Raw genomic sequence first — 20,965 nt, 5'->3', positions numbered from 1 at the left:
CTGTTGAACTCCAGTCCTTACTGATAACTAAACCTGATACCAAAAACTAGTCTTTATGTTTGTAAACTTGTTTACGGATCACACTGCCCCGTCCACGCAGCATCGAGGGGTCCTGGGAGAGCGAAATAGGATTAGAAATTTCAGAAGATGCTTGCGCTAAGTGTCTTCGCAGCACACACTCTTGCTCGATCAACTCAAGGCATCAATATAAGGTTGTACATCGGCTCCACTATTCGCTTGTCAAATTACATTCATTCTATCCCTCCTCCTCACCTCTTTGCATTAGGTGCAAACACTCTAATGGAACTCTGGCTCATATGTTTTGGTTCTGTCCCAGACTCCACAATTTCTGGTCAAGCGTGTTTCGTTGTTATTCAGATGTCTACGGCCACATCCTCCATCCCAACCCAGAAACAGCCATTCTAGGCCCATCGCAACAACTACAGACTCTAGGTCTGACTATATAGCAGCGCTGAAGTGAACTTCATGACACCTGTTTGACCAAGTAGAGTACGCCATGTTAGTTGTTTATTTTATTTTGTCTTTCTTTGTGTGTTCACCTTTTCAGTTGTCCGTTTTTTTTTTTTTTTTAATATCCAAAAATAAAGTATTTAAAAAAATAATAATGTAAATAGTAAAGAACATGAAGTGATCATGACAATGAAATCAACCTTCATCTCAGCAGAGATGGATAGTAAGAGACACAAACGGTTAGATTCTGACCTCTGATCAGCAGACTGGGATCCATCTTTGAATTCAATAGGTTTACCCATGGACCAGTCACTCTTGAAGGACACACAGCTGGGTCCAGGTTCAGGAGAGTCTGGTTTGTCATGTTGGATCCTGATGGAATCACAACAATGTAAAATGCCACAAAAGATTACAGTTTGATTTTTGAATGTTTTAAAGACTGAAAACAACAAACTGTGAAAAAAAGTATTACTGTTGTCCAGCTTTGAACGTTATAGGTTTATCCATAGACCAGTCACTCTTGATGGACAAACAGCTGGGTCCAGGTCTGTTCAACACAACACACACACACACACACACACGCGCGCGCGCGCGCGCACGCACGCACGCACGCACGCACGCACGCACGCACGCACGCACGCACGCACGCACGCACGCACGCACACACACACACACACACACACACACACACACACACACACACACACACACACACACACACACACACACACAGATATCTTTGAGTGTGGATAATGATGGTGCAGTGATTTGAGTCATGGACAGTTAGAGATCCTCATGTCACCTCTGAGCTTTGGTCTGGCCGTCATGTTCCCCACACAGAGTGGTTTTAGAGGGAGGGACTCCCTCCTCTCTGTCCTCACTCTGATCCATGCTGCTCAACTCACTGCATCAGCGCACACACACTTTCACCTGGAGAGGAAACACACACCAACTGAAATGCTGCATTCCATCAACTGGAAACACAGGTAAAACTTTGCAATAAAGGTACGCTAATTAACTGTTAGTGAATGCTTAGTAAATGCATAATAAACATTAAATGATCATTAACTAACCATTAATAAATGCTTAGGAAATGCTTAATAAGCCTTAACTAAGCATTAACTAACAAGTTTGCTTAGTTATCGCCTAACCATTAATAACCTTAATAAACATGAACTAACCGTTAAGAGCATTAACTAAGCATTAATGAACAGGTATTTAATATACCTATTGTAAAGTGTTACCGAAACACGTATCAACTCAAATCCTCATTTCCATCAATTGTTTGCAGTAGCTGACTAGTAGTTCAGCTACATTAAAACTTGCATAGTCATTCAAGTAGTATTTTTATCAAAAAGCACTTTTTCTTATTAGCTTTAGTCACCGAACTAGATTTCTCCCTATGGTAGCTTTACTCTAGTGCAACGTTTTCCACTGTGAAGTAATATGTAGCAGCGTTGCTTTCAAAGTTGCTTCTTCAAGGCTGTGTTCGGAAAGCCTTACTAACGTCCTACTCATACTCATTTTGAAGTCAATTTGAGTATGTGATGGTTGTGTATGCGAGTTTGAGTAGGCGAGAAATACCCGGATGAGTAGGGGAGAGTGGGGTGAACTGTGCCACTTTTTACTCAAAGTGACTTTAAAGTGAGGCCTTGACAGTAATGTCTCCAAGTAAAATATGTATGTATATTTCAGGATGTGGTGCATCCCCGGCAACAATTACTTTGGATCTGAAATAAACTGTTTCAGAAGTATAGCTTTCGGAAAAAAAGTTGTCTTGTGGCACAACTTGCCCCCGGTGCGGGGAAAATTGTTATTAAAAAAATGTAGTCTAGTTTAAGATTTCTATCATTTAATCTGATTAGTGTGTAAATGTGTGTTTCTACTTAGTTTGTGTGTGTTCAGCTGCAGTGAAGCTGTGGATTCTTTATTGTAGGAGAAGAAAGTAGGCCAGTTTAGTAACATATTAACTTTAATTGAACTTACGTGGCATCAACAGAAATTTATTTTCATCTCTGAGAGCAAAGTTCCTGAGTAAGGCTCCTGTGACTGTCATATGATCATATTACTACTGTATATTATATCATCACTGTTGCACTGTAGGCCAGTTCATATATATATATATATTATTAGTAACATATTAACTTTAACCGTCCAGAGCTCTCAGGTCGTCTGGGACAGGTCTTACAGTGCCCAGAGTTAGGACTAAACAAGGAGACAGACAGACAGACAGACAGACAGACAGACAGACAGACAGACAGACAGACAGACAGACAGACAGACAGACAGACAGACAGACAGAGTTAGAACTAAACAAGGAAAAGCAGCTTTCAGTTTTTATGCACCAAATATCTGGAATAAACTCCCAGAAAACTTGAGGTCTGTTGCAACTCTCAGCTCCTTTAAATCTGAAGGCTTTTCTGTTTCCCTTTTAACCTGTAATTATTATTTAATTAAATTTTTTTATTTATTTAATTTAAATGTTTTATTTCTCATTCACTTTTCTAATGTGTATTCTATACTTGATGTATTTTAATCTTGCCCCTGTAAAGCACTTTGAATGGCCTTGTGTCTGAATTGTGCTGTAGAAATAAACGTTTCCTTGCCTAATTGAACTTATGGCATCAACAGAAATGTATTTTATCTCTGAGAGCAAAGTTCCTGATTACGGCTCCCGTCACTATGATATTATCACATTACTTTATCATCACTGTTAATGTTTAACTGGCACTTTAAGGGTTAAGCAGGTTTAAACCTGCAGTGTGTAGAATTTTGGGTTTTATTTCCTAGCAGATTTTGTAGAAAGTGATTATAATATCCATAAGTACATTTAATTTAGTGCATAATAGCTGAAAAACATTTTTTTAATTTTTTTTTTCCCCCTTAGAAAGGGTCTCATACATGTCCATATTTCTGCATATTTTGGACCAAGGCCTAGTGCCGCCATCTTGAAAGTGTCATAGTTGGAATGTCATCAGGTGCATTGTTTAAAATTTAGAATTGTTCTTGTCCTTGAAGGCCACCGTAGCTTCTGTTATTATTCGAAAGGGTTGGGGTTACCCAGGGAGCACTACATTCTAGAACTTTCTTGATGATGTCATATTACACACTGCACCTTTAAGTATTCTCTATACTTTCAGCTAGTCCCATGTTTAATAGCAAATCTTGATTTTTTGTTATTCAATTACAATCTTCATGAAAAGTCACTAAATGTAGTGAAGTAAAAGGTCAGCTATCTCCTCTGAGATTTACTGCAATACAAGTGTAAAGAAATACTCACATCAAGTAAAGCACGGTCAAACTTTCTACAGCAAGAAATAATTAACTAACTTGTAGGAGAGCAGGCTTATCCTTTATGTTAAAGATACAGATGTGATTTCTTGTGATTTTGACTATTTAGTCTTTTATGTAGATTTATAAGTTGGAGCCTAAGGCTTAAACAAGGCTCTGATATGTTTAACACAAGTTATGAACAATACAGCCGTTTAAATATGTGTAAGCAATATAGGATCACTGACAGCCTTACTGCATTATATTTTTGTCATCTCAGACATTTCCATTTTAAATTGATGTAAAAAAGATAGAAATGTGCGCAAAATAAACCATAATTTAGGAAATTAAGGGTTCGATGCTCAGAATTGTCCCACACCCTCCAATTAATATTATTTATTCCGTTTTAATTCTGTCTGTGTGAGCCAATCACAGACAATAAAGATCGTCTGATTTCTAATGTGTTCATACAACAGATGCCCAGCAGATGGCCAAACGGTTTCTACAGATGAGTAGAGGAGGATTTGAGCAAGAAGTAGAACATGAAGAAGTAAGTATAGCCAGCCTGTATACAACAAGCACTCCCTACTTGCCCTGTGTTCCAATCCCCATACTTCCCTACTATTTAGTAAGCCAGAAAAAGATTTAGGATGTCCTAACTTAATACATGCACGTCAATTGTAGTATGACGAAAATACATAAATGCCCCACTAACTCCAATAGCATTTTGCAGTATTTGTCTTTATTTACGCTAAGTAAAAAGGTCAACTATCTCCCTCTGAGTTTTACTGCAATACAAGTGTAAAGAAAAATTCACACCAAGTAAAACACGGTAAAAAAAAAAAAGGTATAACCAGCCTGTATACAACAAGCGCTCCCTACTATGACACATGTTAGATACTGTGTGCAAAGTAAAAGTATAATGAACAAAATGTACTTCCATGTGACAGCACAAGTTAAAGGCTTCATGCAAAGTTGTGAATCTGTAAAGTAACAAGCTTTCAGACACATGTTATAGAACAACTCCGATCCATTACTGACTCTGAGTTATGAGTTTGAACAAATTCCAGCTTTTTTTAAAAAGTGTCCGTAATAGAGTTAGACTGGAAATAGTGCACTGGCTACAATCTCTAATATTTACATGTAAAGGTCAATGTTTCCACTTTGGGATTCCTATTACCAACAGGCAAAGGGACTGCTGATGAAAACTAGCCTTTAATTTAGCTTGGTCACATTTACTTTTTTTTCTAATGCATGTAAAAGCATTTAATGAATTAACAAATACAACAATGTGTTCATCAATATGCAAACTCCCTGTTTTTAAATGAATACATCTTAAACATGTGAAATAATAAGATATTTTTATCAATATTTAAAAAAAAATTGGATCAGAATTGTTGCCTTACCTTCAGCCGGAGCTTTAGAGGTGAAATCAAACTGCGACACGACGATCACAAAGTCTGACTGAACTTGAAGCAAGAAATCTAAGAAGAGATGTTTGAGTTAAACATTAATCTGATCACTGAGAGAGATAAGCCGGGTTAAAGTCTGCTGTCTTAATAGTGGCAGATAAAGAACAGATACAGGCGGGTTAATGGATTGGATTTATATAGCGCTTTTCTAGGCACTCAAAGCTCTTTACAGGGTTCCAGGTTCCATTCATTCACACACAGCAGTCATACCGGTGGTGGAAGTGTGGCTGCCAATTCAATTCACGTCTACGGCCCCTCCGACCACCACCTCAAACATAGAGCAGTCATACACATTCACACCAGTCAAGGTGGGTGAAGTGTCTTGCCCAAGGACACAACAACCATGACACAAGTGGCAGGGCGGGGATTGAACCACCAACACTTTGATCATTGGCCGACCCGCTCTACCACCTGAGACACAGTCGCCCCAAAGGGTAAAGGTCTGCTGTCTTAATAGTGGCAGATAAAGAACAGGTACAGGCTGAGTTTGAAGAGGATTCAGAAGACACACATTATAAATCAAGGAAAACGTATCTTTTAATGTTGAATTGACTGAACCTTAAAGTGGCTAAGAGGCACTTTAAGTTTGTATTAATTTGAGTGGCCCCTTTAGACAAAAGCAGTAGTGTTTTTACTACGCCAGCTGTTGTTCCAGGGTGAGAGTACCCATGACAAAGGCATTAAGAAAAAATTATAAAAATAGCGCTTATTTGAAATATTCAATTGTTCCTCGTAGCTACTCTAAGGACAGGTAGGCGTCTCGTCAGATTCAGTGGGTATGAATGAGTGAACGTTCCTGGTCTTCACTTCAATGCAGCTTCATGGCTCCATCTAGTGGCCTGATAGTAGAGGTACAGCAGCTGATGGCAGCTTGCCTCACACTGTCTGAATGAATTCACCCGACACTGATATGAAGCAGAGAATAACAGCCAATATTGGTACATGTGTATTGCCCCAACGAGGATAGTAAAGTTTACTTACCTTAAATGATGGAAAGCAGCATTTCAGTTGCTGTGTGTTTCCTCTGGAGCAGCAAGGATCAGAGTGAGGACAGAGAGGAGGGAGTCCCTCCCTCTAAAACCACTCTGTGTGGGGAACATGACGGCCAGACCAAAGCTCAGAGGTGACATGAGGATTTCAATTCACCTTAAAACGTTTTTTTTTTAATGTTAGGAGAAATAGATTCCAATTTACTTCAAGTTAAGCGGAGGAAATTCCAAACTTCTTCTTCCCCGGCCACATTGAATAGCTCTGACTGGGGGATCTCGAGGCGTTCCCAGGCCAGTGTGGAGATATATTCTCTCCACCTAGTCCTGGGTCTTCCCCGAGGCCTCCTTCCTGAAGCACCTCCCTGCTTTGCCTCTTTCGCAGTAGAGGCTGCAGTCCTTTGAAACTGCTGGTCAACTGCCTCTGGAGTCCCCCGGGATAACATATCTCGGCAGCACTTCTTCAGTCTGACGACTTCCTTGACCACCTGTGTCCACCACGGTGTTCGAGGGAAATCGCCAGGTCCAGCTTTAGAACGTCTCAGCCCGTCTCGTCGCAGGGAGTTTCAAGTCGTTGCGAGGCGAATGTTTGGTCTGAACTGGGCTTAAGACCTTGACACCACAGCTCCCCGCCAGGCTTCAGCAAATGGTTTTGAACATTGACCACTCGGGTTCAACTTTAATTTTCATTCATCATTAATGTTAAGTTCTCTGCTGTTTCCCCAGTGTGTTTCATTCAATGATTCCACGAAATATACAAACAAGTGCAAACAGTTTATTGAGTATTTTGGACAAAAATACATTCTGCTTTCAGAGAGAAAAATCACGTTATTCTGTTAGTGCAGTGTGTATGTTTTGGCCTGCACCTTTCAACAGATGCTCTTTAAAGTAAAAACTAATTCAAAACTAAATAATGTGTCCTAGCAACAGAGCAGCAACGCAATTCATTATTTACAAGTTCATATGAAAAAAAAACATACAAAACAGTCGAGCGTTCGTATGAAAAGCAAGAAAAATATGCAGACAGAATTCCTACACGTCTCAATTCAAAATACTCATAGTCCCTCATAGTCTGGTGCCTGGACACTCCGCCATTTCTAGTTGATGCCAAAGTTTCGTTTTCTCTCTTTAATTGAAGGTAAGGGCCTATAGAACAATGTTGGTTCAAGTTTCAAGAAGTCAAACAATTTCTTTTTTTTGGCCCACCTTCCCAAATGGCCAAATTTATTGTTGAAGGTCTTAACTCAGGGCAAAAAACTAAATAATTGGTCTAGTTTCTTGACTCTATAGAACCAAAATAATGCATTCAAAGCATTGGAATTGAGTAAATTCCTTGTAGACATGTAGGGACCCCTGCCTGCCTGCCTGTCTGTATCTGTCTGTCAATCCGTCCGTCCGTCTGTCTGTCTGTCTGTCTGTCTGTCTGTCCGTCCGTCCGTCCGTCCGTCCGTCCGTCCGTCCGTCTGTCTGTCTGTCTGTCTGCCTGTCTGTGTTAATGACTCTTCAGCTTGTCCCCACACAGGGTCATAAGCACTCCGTACAGAAACCCTCCAGTCAGAATGAGCAACGTGCTGGAGGCCGGATTCAGCGACATCACCGCTCCAAAGAACATGTAGAAGAAGAGCAGAATGATTAGCGTTCTGTAGCTAGCTAGCGTGCGCAGGCTAACGCGGGGTTGGCGGCTAGCGTTAGCCTCTAGCGCGCGGCGTGTGACGGGGCTTTGCTTCAGTTGGTTCGATGGGTCGCTCTGAGACAGGAAGTGACGAGACAAACGACCCAGGAAGTCCTGACGGGAACACAGCCCGCCCATGTGACCTCCCAACTGTAAGAGAAAGAAAGTATGGTTAATGTTAAAAACAACAGGTTTGTGTGTGTGTGTGTGTGTGTGTGTGTGTGTGTGTGTGTGTGTGTGTGTGTGTGTGTGTGTGTGTGTGTGTGTGTGTGTGTGTGGAAGGGGGGACAAGAGTAAAAAAAAGGTAAGGGGTCAAACCAGGTTTATGTGTGTGAATTTGTGTCACTCTCTGTATTTCTGTATTTGACAGTATGTGTATGAATGTGCGCATGCGTGTCTCTCTCTCTGTGTATTAGGATTGCCATTTTTGTCTGTGTCTCTCTCTCTCTCCGTCTCTCACCCTGTCTGTGTGTGTCTGTCTGTTTCTCTTTCTCTCTCTGTCTCTGTGTCTGTCTCTCTGCCTGTCTGTCTGTGTGTGTGTCTACCTGCCTGTCTGTCTGTGTCTGTCTGTCTGTGTCTCTCTCTGTGTCTGTCTGTCTGTGTCTGTACATCTGTCTCCCTGTGTGTCTGTCGCCCTGTCTGTCTCTCACCCTGTCTATCTCTCACCCTGTCTGTCTGTCTGTCTGTCTGTCTGCCTGTCTGTCTGTCTCTCTCTCTCCCTGTCTGTCTCCCTGTCTGCCTGTCTGTCTGTCTCTCTCTCTCCCTGTCTGTCTGTCTGTCTGTCTGTCTGTCTCCCTGTCTGTCTGTCTGCCTGTCTTTCTCTCACCTTGTCATTGACCAGAGAGGAGATCTTGTAGAACAGTCTGACCAGCAGAGCGTTCTCGTAGCTCCTGATTGGCTGCAGCTCAGGGTCTCCTTGGTAACGGATATCAAACCTACGCAGACCACTGATCATCTACACACACACACACACATACACACACACACACATAGAGAGAGAGACAGAGAGAGAGACACACACACACACACACACACACACACACACACACACACACACACACACACACACACACACACACACACACACACACACACACACACACACACACACACACAGTGAGAGAGAGAGACACATACAAACACATAGTTATATTCCTTGCTGTTAAACCAACAGTTATAATGCACATATACTGTATATATTTATTACATTAAAGCGACTTTTACCTTTGGTGCATTTTTACACTTTTTTTGGATTAGGTTAAAATGGTATTAATAAGGTAATTACACTCTAAAATATAAGACAGACCCACCAGGAGTAAAAACAAACAATGATTTCAATCACATAATATTATGAAAAATATATATAAAATTCAACCAATCAAATCGTTCGGACCGAACGATTTGATTGGCCGACAGACCTGTCTGTTTGCCGTCTGCTTCTGTATTGCGCATTCTCAACTAGAGGGTTTGTTTTGATTCCACGGCAGACAGTAGCGAGTAGCGACCATTGTAGAAAAGGCCCCAACGTTCATAAGTTACAGTGTTGTTATTTCTTACAGTGTGTTAAGATGTGTTTTGTTCAGTGTGGATAGCAGTCAGTTAGGGCCGTGACGTCAGTCGGACAGAGAGTCTGTTTAGTTTCCGTTCTCTTCTCCCTCGGTCAGATGTGTGAGCGTTGCCGCAGTAAGCGATCATTCCACATGGAAACGTGTTTATCTGAGTTTAAATGTGAATCACCCGTGTGAGTATGTACATGCAGTCCCGATCGCTGTTATAATATAGTTTGCATGCGATTTGCGGGTCGCAACAGCTGTTGTAACGTCTCCTCACGAGCGGAGTTTAAACCTTTGTTCTTTTCCCGCGATCTATATGCGACTGTGCCTGTGAAAGAAGTAAAATAAAGAGCGGATAAAACCCTACTCCTCCTCTCCTAGTCTCATGCTTATAGTCTGACGCCTTTGGCCATAAGTGGTGTTCTGGCCGACACCTCTGAAGTGAAACCAGTGATACAAGCATGGAACGAGGGTGTGGGGGCATTGGAGGGAGGCGGGATGGTATGATAGTGCTGTAATTCTCAATTGCAGCATGGGTGTGAGTCCCTTTAATTGTAAAAAAAATATTTTAGATTAAACTTAGATAGCGCTTTTCGAAAACTCAAATTTGCTCCAAGAGACACACACACACACACAGATGCACAAACACACACAGATGCACAAACACACACACACACACACACACACACACACACACCTGTCTGCGGCCCAGGTCAGTCAGAATGAGCCCGTTGTCTCCCTGGATACAGTCTGGAAGCTGCTTGTTGTTTCCTTCGTCCTGAGAACATCCCAGAGTGGAGATGAGCTGGGAGAGCTGCCCGCTGTTCAGCTGGGAGGAAAGACACAACAATAAAAGTAAGTGTTACATGAATATATTTTTGTTTTGCTTTTTTTGACAATTTAGTTATTTCTTGGAGCTTTTTTTCTGGGATTTTAAAGTTGTATTTTGTTTTAGCTTCTTTCTTTTTTTTATTCTTTTTTTGGGTCGTAAAGTGCCCCAATAAAACAGTCCCAAAAAGTTAGTTTTATTCAACTAATGACTGAAACGTTCCCCTTATAATGTTCATACATTTTTTGTTAAGCTATGGAAACACCAAATGCAATTAAAATTATGAAATATTTAAAACACATTTCTAAAATCTGAATGTTTTATAAAAAGAATCTAAAAATGTCCTGTTGTAAAACCTAGTTGTCAAAAATCACTTTTGCATAATATATTTTGTTAAAAAATAAATAAGAAATTAAAACAGGTTTAAAAAAATAAAATAAATTAAAATATTCTTTCTAAAATAAATGATGTGGGCCGCCCCCACCCCAAAAAAAGGCCGTTGACTTGGGAATATATTGTGAAATATTTAAAAGTTCCCGGTAGCACCTTTAAGTGATAGTAAACAACATTGTCAGTGCCTCTAACCTTGAATATAGTACATAGATTCTCGAGCGCTCTGTTGTGCACTGATGGTCTCGTTTGCTGTTACATGTAATTTATGATCATCAGAGGAAAAATTGGACTGTTTCAGAAATATTGTAAAAGTTCCTCATAGCACCTTTAATTTGTAGTAAACAACATTGTCAGTGACTCTCACCTTGAATATAGTGCAGAGGTTCTCCAGTGCTCTGTCCAGGAACTCGTGTGTTTTCTTCAGACACTCCCCGCTCTCCTCCGGTTCACTCAGAGTGTTGTTGCTGTGTGACGGTCCCAAGCCGAACCAGGACAGCACGGAGGAGCCAGAGGCCACCTCGCTGCAGTGGTCTGAGATACGCTTTGCCGTCTGACGCGCAGACGCTATTATCTGGATCAGTTTCATCACCTGGGAACATAACGGAGAAAAAATAACAGCGGTGAAAAAATGTGCAACAAAATTAAGTCGGTTTAGACCATCTTTACACTGAATTATGATTCATGAACATTCTGTCTCCAGCTTAAAACGTTTTTTTAACTGGTTTAATTGTTGTCAAAAGTTTTATAAGTTGTAAAAAGACACATCTGAGAAAAAGCAAACAACATGCCAGTTTACAGAGCCTTGACTGTGTATCAGCATGTTTCCCCCAGACTGTGTATTAGCATGTTTTCCCCCAGACTGTGTATTAGCATGTTGTCCCCCCAGCTCACACACAGGTAGCGGATCATGAGGAAAAATTAAATTATTTAAACAAATTTATTTTGACAACAAAAGTTCTACAAAATCACTTCTCTTTCAATCTCAAAGTAATAAGTGAATGTGTTGTTAATGCACAGCCTAGGCTCTGTAAACCCTACAGTAATACACAGCCTAGGCTCTGTAAACCCTACAGTAATACACAGCATAGGCTCTGTAACCACTGTATAAACTGACGGCAGCCCTGAGGTCCGTCCCAAACATCTGCTTGTACTGACAGTCTTCAGAATCACTGATGACACCATTCAATCTATATCTATATATCTAATAAGTGTGGTTAATACATAGCCTAGGCTCTGTAAACCCTGTAATAACTCATGGCAGCCCTGAGGTAGTTCCTAAACATCTGTATGTGTTGTTAATACACAGCCTAGGCTCTGTAAAAAGGTTATATATAGTGTATGTGTGGTTACTTCACAGCCTAGCCTCTGTAAACAGGTGTATAAACTCACGGCAGCCCTGAGGTCGGTCCCAAACATCTGCTTGTACTGACAGTCTTGCCCCTCCAGCGCGTAGACGTGACTCTTCACCCGAAACACCACATCCGTTACCACGCGCTGCCTCGACGACAGGAAGCTGCCTCCCTGATTGGGCGAGAGGTTGCCCAGGTAACCGCGGGGCTGGCGGTGATGTAATACGTGTTCCGGCTCCAAAAACAACTGCTCTCCTGGTGGGAGGAACGAAATGTTTGGGGTTTAAACAATATTTTACATTATGAATTTGAATTGAAGGAGGGGGGTTTGTTTACATCCACAGAGCCTGCAGTTAGTTTACTAAACATATTTTCTCTACATGTAATTCTTAGTATTGAATAATTCTATCATCATAAATCAAACGTAAATTATTTTGAGGAACCTGGAACCAAACGTTAAGACTAGAATATGTTTGTAAACCAAACTGTGGGCCCTGCTGCTGTAAACAACAACAACAGCAGCGGTGAAACAGTAACTTTTCAGGAAGCTTTCTAACTTCAAACAGTGTTCACAGGGATCTACATTTTCCTGTGAGGAAAGTTTGTTTATTAAGAGAATTTACCTTAGAAAATGTTCACGTTTCTGACACAGCCTAAGTTACACAGTGCACCTTTAAGTACGTTCTCATGTCTGTCTCTTTTCCATTCTCACCTTTCTGTATCATCTCGGCGAAGTTGGGTTGGACGAACACCTTTGCGACTGAGTGAGTGAGTGAGTGACTGAATCTATCTGTCTGTCCGTCTGTCCGTATGTCTGTCTGTCTGTCTGTGTGTCTGCCTGCCTGCCTGCCTGCCTGCCTGCCTGTCTGTCTGTCTTCCATTCGTACCTTTCTGTATCATCTCGGCGAGGTTGGGTTGGACGAACACCTTTGCGACTCTAAACACCATCAGAGCGTTCTTGGCGTTGACCAGATCGGTCCTCACGGCTCGGTTCAGAAACACCTGGAACAGCTTGGTGTACATGAGCAGGTTCTCCTGGACAAAAGACTCCCTGGAAACACAGAGGGAAAATATCACTATTAAAACGCCTATAAATGCTTTGATATCTGGCTTATAGAGTTCTCTAATGCTTTATATATGGAGAAAATTTGTTCGAGATTTCAGGGAAAGCAGAGAAGTTTAAACAGATATGTCAGCCTTTCCTGGACTATTTAACAGTACTGAAGGGACCTACATGACACCCCCTTTTTTGTTTAACATTTGCCTTTAAATGTTAAATGGACTCCACTTATAAAGCGCTTTTCCCTGGTTTTTCACAGACTCAAAGCGCTTTACATTGTTTTGTACACATTCACCCAATCACACACACATTCATACACCGATAGCAGCAGCTACCACGCAGGGTGCAAGCTAACTCTCGGGAGCAATTCGGGGTTAAATGTCTTGCCCAAGGACACTTCAACATGTGGCGGGTAGGTGGGGGATCGAACCTCCGACCCTGCACTCCAGAGGCGACCTCCCTGCCCACTTCGCCACTGCCGCCCCTAGTTTAGTTTAAACAATGTCCTTAGAAACCTGTAGTAGAGTACGCCATGTTAGTTGTTCAATCCAAAAATAAAGTAATTTGAAAAAAAGCCTATAAATACAACATTTTCACCTTAATCTGAACTTCTCCTTAAAAGGTGCAGTGTGTAATATTGTAGTATTGTGTAGATGTCAACGCTCCCTTGCTAACTCCTCCCCTTTGGGAAAGCTTACAGAAGCTACGGTGGCCTTCAAGGACAAGAAGCTAGTTACTCAATATGATTTTTACAAAAACTAAAAACACTTTCTGTATTGTTTCAGTCATCTTTGTGAGAAAACAAAATCCACTTTCTATAAAAAGACTTGAAATGAGACTCACCATTTGTCTGGTACGGTTCTGTTCTGTTCGGTCTGAGGGTTTGGCTTCTCGTCTGTGTATCTCCACGGCTGGATGTAGCTCAGCCACGTCTCCAACACCTAAACACACAGACAGATAGACACACAGACAGAATGACAGAGGGACAGTCAGAACAACAGACAGACAGACACTCATTTAAAGGAATAGCAGCAGGTGTTTGTGTGTGTGTGTTTCTGATAAAAGTGACTTTCGGGGTCACACGCTATACTTAAAAGGAATAGTTAAAAAAAAAAACATTCCTTTAACTGTCCGTGCATTTTTAAGAAAAATATTTCTTGAAAAATATTTACAGATAAACTAAATGCTGAAACTAAAAGTCTTTCTACAATGTTCATGGCTACAATAATCATTTAGTAAAGACGATATGCCGACAAGCTACTTGTTTGTTAATTCACAGAGTACAAGTTACCACTAGCTATAAGACACAAGGCTCCTTGGGGTAATAAATATATAACTAAATATGTTTTATTTATTTTTTTACTTTTTATTTATACAGGTAAATCCCATTGAGACCGGAGACTATTTCAAGGGAGAACTGTTCCCATTCCCGCGTTACCATTCACACACCCATTCATTCATAGCAGGCTAACTATCGACATTCACACGAGGAAAGGTGGGGGAAGTGTCTTGCCCAAGGACACAACAACCATGACACAGGTGGCAGGACGGGAATCGAACCGACAACCCTTCGATCATTGGCCGACCCGCTCTACCACCTGAGACACAGTCGCTTGGGGTAATACATATAAATATATAACTAAATATGTATCTTGTGTGTGTGAGACGTACCGCTCTGAAAGATGCGTCCAGAGGCCAGTGACCGAAGCAATGCTGCAGGAACAGGTAAAGTTTCTGTTGGACAAAACGCTGCACCACCACTCTGTAGACAGGAGGAAAAATACAATACAACATTATAGGCTTTTTAACAGGGAAATTCATATAATATAATATCAACTAATAACATGTAAGAAACAATAAAGAAAAGAATAAGAATTATTTTTAGATTTTTTAAACTTCAGAATAAATTATTATAAATCATAAAGTCCTTCTCCCTATGGCTTAGCAAATTGAAAGATTTGTTGAAAATATCTTAATACTAACTCATTTCAGATGCTTTACCATCATGCAACTATCTCCCCAGATGACGTAGTTAGAATGATTTTGCAGATTTGTGGTTTAAAAACAAAGGGCTTTACAGTAGACATATGTATCATATGATCATCAGAGGAAAAATGAGACTGCTTCAGAAATATTTAAAAGTTCCTCGTAACTACTTTAACTAATCTAATGCCTTTTAGTGTCCTTGTATCCTTGAAAACCCTGGTAGACAGATCTAATGTTTACTATCATACAACTATCTCCCCAGATGACATAGTAAAAAGCATTTTTCAGATTTGGGTTCTTAACAAAGGGCTTTTTAGTAGACATATGTATCTCCTATTACCTCTTGAATTCCTCGAGCGGGCTGGCGTGAGTGTGAGAGTGTGCGGAGGGAGAGCTGGATATCTGCTCTGGTTTCTGGCTGTTTGAAAAGGCGTGGAGATGTTTGACCAGCAGACGAACCACCAACACATGCTCCTCAGAAGGGGTGAAAGGTTCCTGTGAAGAAAATAAGTTAAAAAAGTAATTTTAACTAAATGCTACATAAAAAATAAAAATAAATAGTGTAGTGCCTGGACACTCAGTCATTTCAAGTTGATGTGAAAGTTCAGTTTTCACTTATAAATTCAAGGTTAGGGTCTGTAGAACGATTTTGGTTCGAGTGTCAAGAAACCAGACCATTTTTTTTTTGTAGCCCATCTTCCAAAATGGCCACAATCTAAATCATACATCTTTGAAGGTCTTAGTTAAAAAATAAAAAATAATTGTTCTTGTTTGTTGACACTCAAACTAAAATTGTGCTAAAGACCCTTATACCTTCAATTTAGAAGTTAAAATGAAACTTTTGCATCGATTTGAAATTAAAAATGTAATTCAATGAACTAACTTCCAGCCAAATCAAAATGCATCGCAGTCCCAAAGCAGCAAAGCAGATAGACACCAACGGCACAAAGTTTTTTTCTACAGAGTAAAGAGGTCTCACGGTTTTACAGAAGCTACGGTGGCCTTCAAGGACAAGAAGCTCTAGTTACTAAAGATGGCATCATCCAACACTGCCTCAAGTCTTTCCACAATATCAAGTGATGAGGTGAAGATGTATTTAGTTATTTATTCTATAGTACTTCTTCTTCTTGGTCTTCCAACAGGTGCATTTCTCCCAGAACGCCCACTATATATAAAAACGTGCAAGGCCGTTAAGTTTGTCCGTTCTGTGCTACTGTAGAAACATGGCGGTGCAACATGGCGGCCTCAGCGCCCCGCTCCTATGTAGATATAAAAGGCTCATTCTAAGGTCATAAAAAACAAGAGACTATACACTAATTAAAACATACTTCTGAATATTATATTCCATTTCTATAAAGTCTGTTCTGAAAAAAGCTATTTCCCTTTATACACACAGCACCTTTAAGATTTTTTTTTTTTTATGATTTGTTTCAAATTATCACTTGATAATGTTCAAATAACATTAATTAGAAAGAAAAGTGGGACCTCAGTACTCCATTATCTGCTTATAGCAAAAGCTGCTTTGTTCAAATGATGCAATGTCTCGTCAATACACAACCAATATATTTGTAAATTACTTTCAACATGAATTTAGGCAAAATAATTAAGAAAATTAAGAAATGTTTTACTTTGACTCATGTTAAAATAAAGATGGTTGAACTCATAGGATCATCTTTTGCGTCACATAACAGCGACAAAGAGAAAGAAACGTGTATCAAGCACATCAACACGTAAAAGCCAGAAGCAAACCACACCAGACTGAGTGTTAAAAATCATGCATTAAAATAAATAATAAAAATAAATTCATTTAAAAAACGCACGCAAAGCAGTAAAAAAAAAAAAAAGCTTTGATTTAAACTGCAAGGCTTCATTCTTAGGATTAAGTTTGTTGTCAAGGATACTTCTCTGGAAATTCCAAATTTGCTGATTTTAAAGTAATACATTTTTGATATACAGATATCATCAAGAAGGCACTTTGCCAGTTGATTATTGACATTAAAACATTTTTTTTTGTTTGAATAAAAAATTTAATTTTATGAAAAACAAACAATGTTTCTGAGTGCAGTGTCTTGCCCTAATAAGGCTAGGTTTGGTTGTCTTAAATAAACTTGGCTGTGTGCTACAATATATTGAGCATGTGTCTCTATGTCAAATAAGATCTAACATAACTATTTAAAAAAAAATTGTATGGAATAAAATGATAATGTTCTAGAAAAAGCAAACCGCAAGCATTGTTGGGCATTTTTAAAAAGGTGCTACGAGGAACTTTCAGTTTGTGTTCATTCTAGCGCCCCCCTTTGGACAAAGGTGGTAGTGTTTTAACCAACGCCAGCTGTTGTTCCTGGGTGAGCGTATACCCATGACAAAGGCATTTAGAAAAATTTAATAAAAATAGCATTCTTTGCACTGATGGTCTCGTTTGCTGTTACATGTAATTTATGATCATCAGAGGAAAACATTTGACTGTTTCAGAAAATATTTTAAATGTTTCTTGTAGCACCTATAAAATAGAAAAAAACTAATTCAACCAAAAAAAAGCCTTCTATTAAGCATTTCCCTGTTGACTGTAGCAGTGTTAATGCCTCAGCTATTGCGTCCCTATGAGAAAAGTAGCCTTGACGTTAGCTTAAGGGGTTTAACTATAGTGTTTTACCTCGAGGAGTGAATGAAAAGGTAAAAGTACTTGGTAGGAGTGTTGTGGTGGTAAAGCAACGCTGGGCTGCACCGGCATGCTGGACATACTGAGACGATACTGCAGCAAGGCCAGCTGTTCACCCAGGCCACCACCAGGGGGAGGAGAGGGGGATGACGGGAGAAAAGGAGAGAAAGGGAGGGATAGAGAAGGAGATAGAAAGGTGGAAGGGATAGGGAAAGATGGCAGGAGGAAGGTTTTATAAGAACCGGAAATAAAAAAAGGATAAAAAAAAAGGCAACACACAAATAAATAAAAAATAAATAAGAAATTAAAAAAGAGTAATAAATAGATATATGAAAAATACAGGGGGATGAGGAAAGAAAGGAGAGAAAACGACAAGTACGGAAGGATAGAGAAGGAGATAGAAGGGTGGAAAGGATAGGCAAACGGAATGTTTTATAAGAAGAGTCAACCACACACACAGAAATAAGATTGAAATCGTGATTTTTTGTTTTTTTTTAAATCAGAAAAATATATATTTATGGTAGTGGAAGGTTTTATAAGAATCGGACAAGAGGAAGCCAGACAGACAGATACACACACACACACACACACACACACACACACACACAGAAATAGACACACACCCACACACAAATAAGATGGGGTGGTTTTATCATAAAGAAAATATTTGGTTGAAATAAAAAAAGTTTAAAAAGTTGTAGGAGGAAACAGTAGTAGAGACAAGGAGAGGAGACAAACACAAAACACATATTGACTGTGAGAACACAACGGTTAAAGGTGTAGTCAGTGATTCTGGAGAACGCCTGTTGTCAAAATCACTTTGTCAAAATCAGTGAATTCACTACCTGTCCGTAGTGTGTGTGTGTGCGCGCTTTAAAAAAACATCCAGTGTTAATACACAGCCTAGGCTCTGTATTTGGCTTGTAAACAAAGGGGCACAGGGTTTGGGGCCCCGTAGCTACTAACATAATGCTTGTTAACAGAGCCTACGCTTTTCAGCACACAAACACACACACAACACACACACACACACACACGTAGCAGGTAACATATTCAGTGAGTCAATTTGACAAAAAGCGTTCTCCAGAATCACTGACTCCACCTTTAATTGCTAGTACGATGCACAGCTTTTCTACACTACTCACACAAAGGGTTACATGGTTATAAGGATGGGAAATTATACATTAACATTGTAAGGAGAGACACTGCAGATGAAAAGGGTAACATGTTAAACTTATAGATATCATCATGAAACTTTGCCAGTTGATTTCTGACATTCAGACTATTATCTTATTAATAATAGACTTATTATCTTGTGTATTACAATGCGATATAATAATATAATAATATGAAAATGTGGAAATATAAAACTAAGAACATCTGCATCTTTAAAAAAATTAAAAATTTAATCTAGATGTTGGATGAAGCCAGAGTTAAAATATGAATTTCATTTGAACAACATTAGTGTTTTTTTTATTATTAATATATATCATTTTAGAAAATACTATGTAGAGGTCTTAACAATGCTTTTACTGCATGTTCTTATGAACAAAATGTATCATAAATGAACAACATATGAACAAATTATGTTTGCTTCAAAAATATTGAAAAAAAAAAGCATATGTTAAGATAATGTCTGTTAAAGATGGTTGTATAGGAGAAATATACAGACCAGGTTTAGTCAAATAAACACCTGAATGTACATGTTGGACCTTTGATTTATACTAGTATGAAAGAAGACATGTTATGGAAGATAAATAGACACAAATCTCTAAATTGACCCGTGCTTAAAAATGTTTTGCCTGCAGTGTCTCAACTTAAATCAAATTTTAGTATATAACATTTAAAGACCTACTTCACCAGTGGGAATATGAAGGTGTAGTGAACTCTGAGATCCTATGTTGTATAAATGTGTGACATCACAACTGGGCAAACTGTAGGGTTAGACAGTGAGACCATAAAACACTCGTTCTGCTTTTTCTCAGGCTAGGATGAACCGATTTCTAAACATTTTGCACATTTATACTACATAGGATCTCAGAGTTCAATGCACCTTCATACTCCCACCGGTGAAGTAGGTCTTTAATAATACCCATCCCTACTATTGACATTAACAGAGTGAAATGAAAACTGAATGATTCTGCTTTGCGCCAATGAAACATTTATGAATCTGAATTAAGAGTCATTAGTTTAGTTTCAGTTCATTCTTCACAAGATGGACACAAAACAGAACACAACAACTCAACAACACATTTGTTAATATGTACAGCATTTAAAGGTGCTCCGAGGAACTTTCAGTGTGTGTTAATTCTAGCTCCTCCTTTGGACAAAAGCGGTAGTGTTTTTACTACGCCAGCTGTTGTTCCTGGGTGAGCGCATACCCATGCCAAAGGCATTAAGAAAAACTATATGAAAATCGCTTTATTTGCACTGATGGTCTCGTTTGCTGTTACATGTAATTTATGATCATCAGAGGAAAAATGAGACTGTTTCAGAAATATTTCAAAGTTCCTCGTAGCTCCTTTAATATGTATTTAAAGTGGGAGCATTTAGTATCAGGGAGGTGCACAGTATACAAACAGCAGTGCTTCTGATGAAGGCTACTGTTAGCATGTTAAAAGGGACATTTCACTATTTCCTATGCAGCCTCATGTAGCAGTAATGTAGCTCAAGTTCTTTGAAATAACTGTTGATACTCTGGCAACATCAAAGGTGCACTATGCAGTTTATACACACACACACACACACACACACACACACACACACACACACGTGAACTACATGCAACATGCAAATGAGGAAAAGCAGCGAAAGCACTTTACTACTACCAGGAACACATGCAACATTCCTTAATGCAGTAGCTCTGACGCTAATCACAAGCTATCAATTCTAAAAGGGATTTTAAAATCTTATTCTATGATATACAAGAAAAGGTGAAGCGTCTAAATGCCTGCTGTGCAATCACACTGCAAGATGCTCAAAACACAATCGATAAAATAAAAAAAGCAGATGGGGCTAGGGGTGTGGGTGTGTGTGTGTGTGTGTGTGTGTGTGGCCAGTGGACAGCCAGCTATGCGTTGCTGCAGTGAGTAGCGTGAAAGTATTGATTCTTACCTTCACCTGAGGAGACTGAAGTTTCTGGTACATCTCCAGTGAGTAGTGATGGAGCCAGATCTCTACAAACATCTGAGGACACACACACACACACACACACACACACACACACACACACACACACACACACACACACACACACACACACACA

At 39.6% G+C, this 20,965-nt stretch overlaps 1 protein-coding gene across 3 annotated transcripts in view; it reads right to left on the bottom strand.

Moving 5' to 3' along the window:
- Positions 1–7,009: 7,009 nt before the first annotated feature.
- smpd4 (sphingomyelin phosphodiesterase 4) overlaps positions 7,010–20,965 on the bottom strand; it is a 22,386-nt gene continuing 8,430 nt past the window's right edge. Inside the window, exons 10-20 of one of the 3 annotated variants that reach the window (XM_080054145.1) lie at positions 20,815–20,886; positions 17,695–17,808; positions 15,382–15,536; positions 14,727–14,817; positions 13,899–13,996; positions 12,883–13,046; positions 12,036–12,250; positions 11,011–11,235; positions 10,122–10,253; positions 8,698–8,826; positions 7,010–8,021 (exon numbers count right to left, since the gene is read on the bottom strand). In XM_080054145.1, the coding sequence (XP_079910271.1) occupies positions 7,692–8,021; positions 8,698–8,826; positions 10,122–10,253; positions 11,011–11,235; positions 12,036–12,250; positions 12,883–13,046; positions 13,899–13,996; positions 14,727–14,817; positions 15,382–15,536; positions 17,695–17,808; positions 20,815–20,886 (1,725 nt within the window). In that variant the 3' untranslated portion in view covers positions 7,010–7,691. The remainder of the gene's footprint in view (positions 8,022–8,697; positions 8,827–10,121; positions 10,254–11,010; positions 11,236–12,035; positions 12,251–12,882; positions 13,047–13,898; positions 13,997–14,726; positions 14,818–15,381; positions 15,537–17,694; positions 17,809–20,814; positions 20,887–20,965) is intronic. The other 2 variants (XM_080054146.1, XM_080054147.1) reach the window with 2 other exon arrangements.

The sequence above is a fragment of the Ammodytes marinus genome, assembly GCF_949987685.1.
Source record: "Ammodytes marinus genome assembly, contig: scaffold_268, whole genome shotgun sequence".
Classification (NCBI taxonomy): Eukaryota; Metazoa; Chordata; class Actinopteri; order Uranoscopiformes; family Ammodytidae; genus Ammodytes; species Ammodytes marinus.
This window is presented reverse-complemented; position numbering and strand designations above follow the sequence as displayed.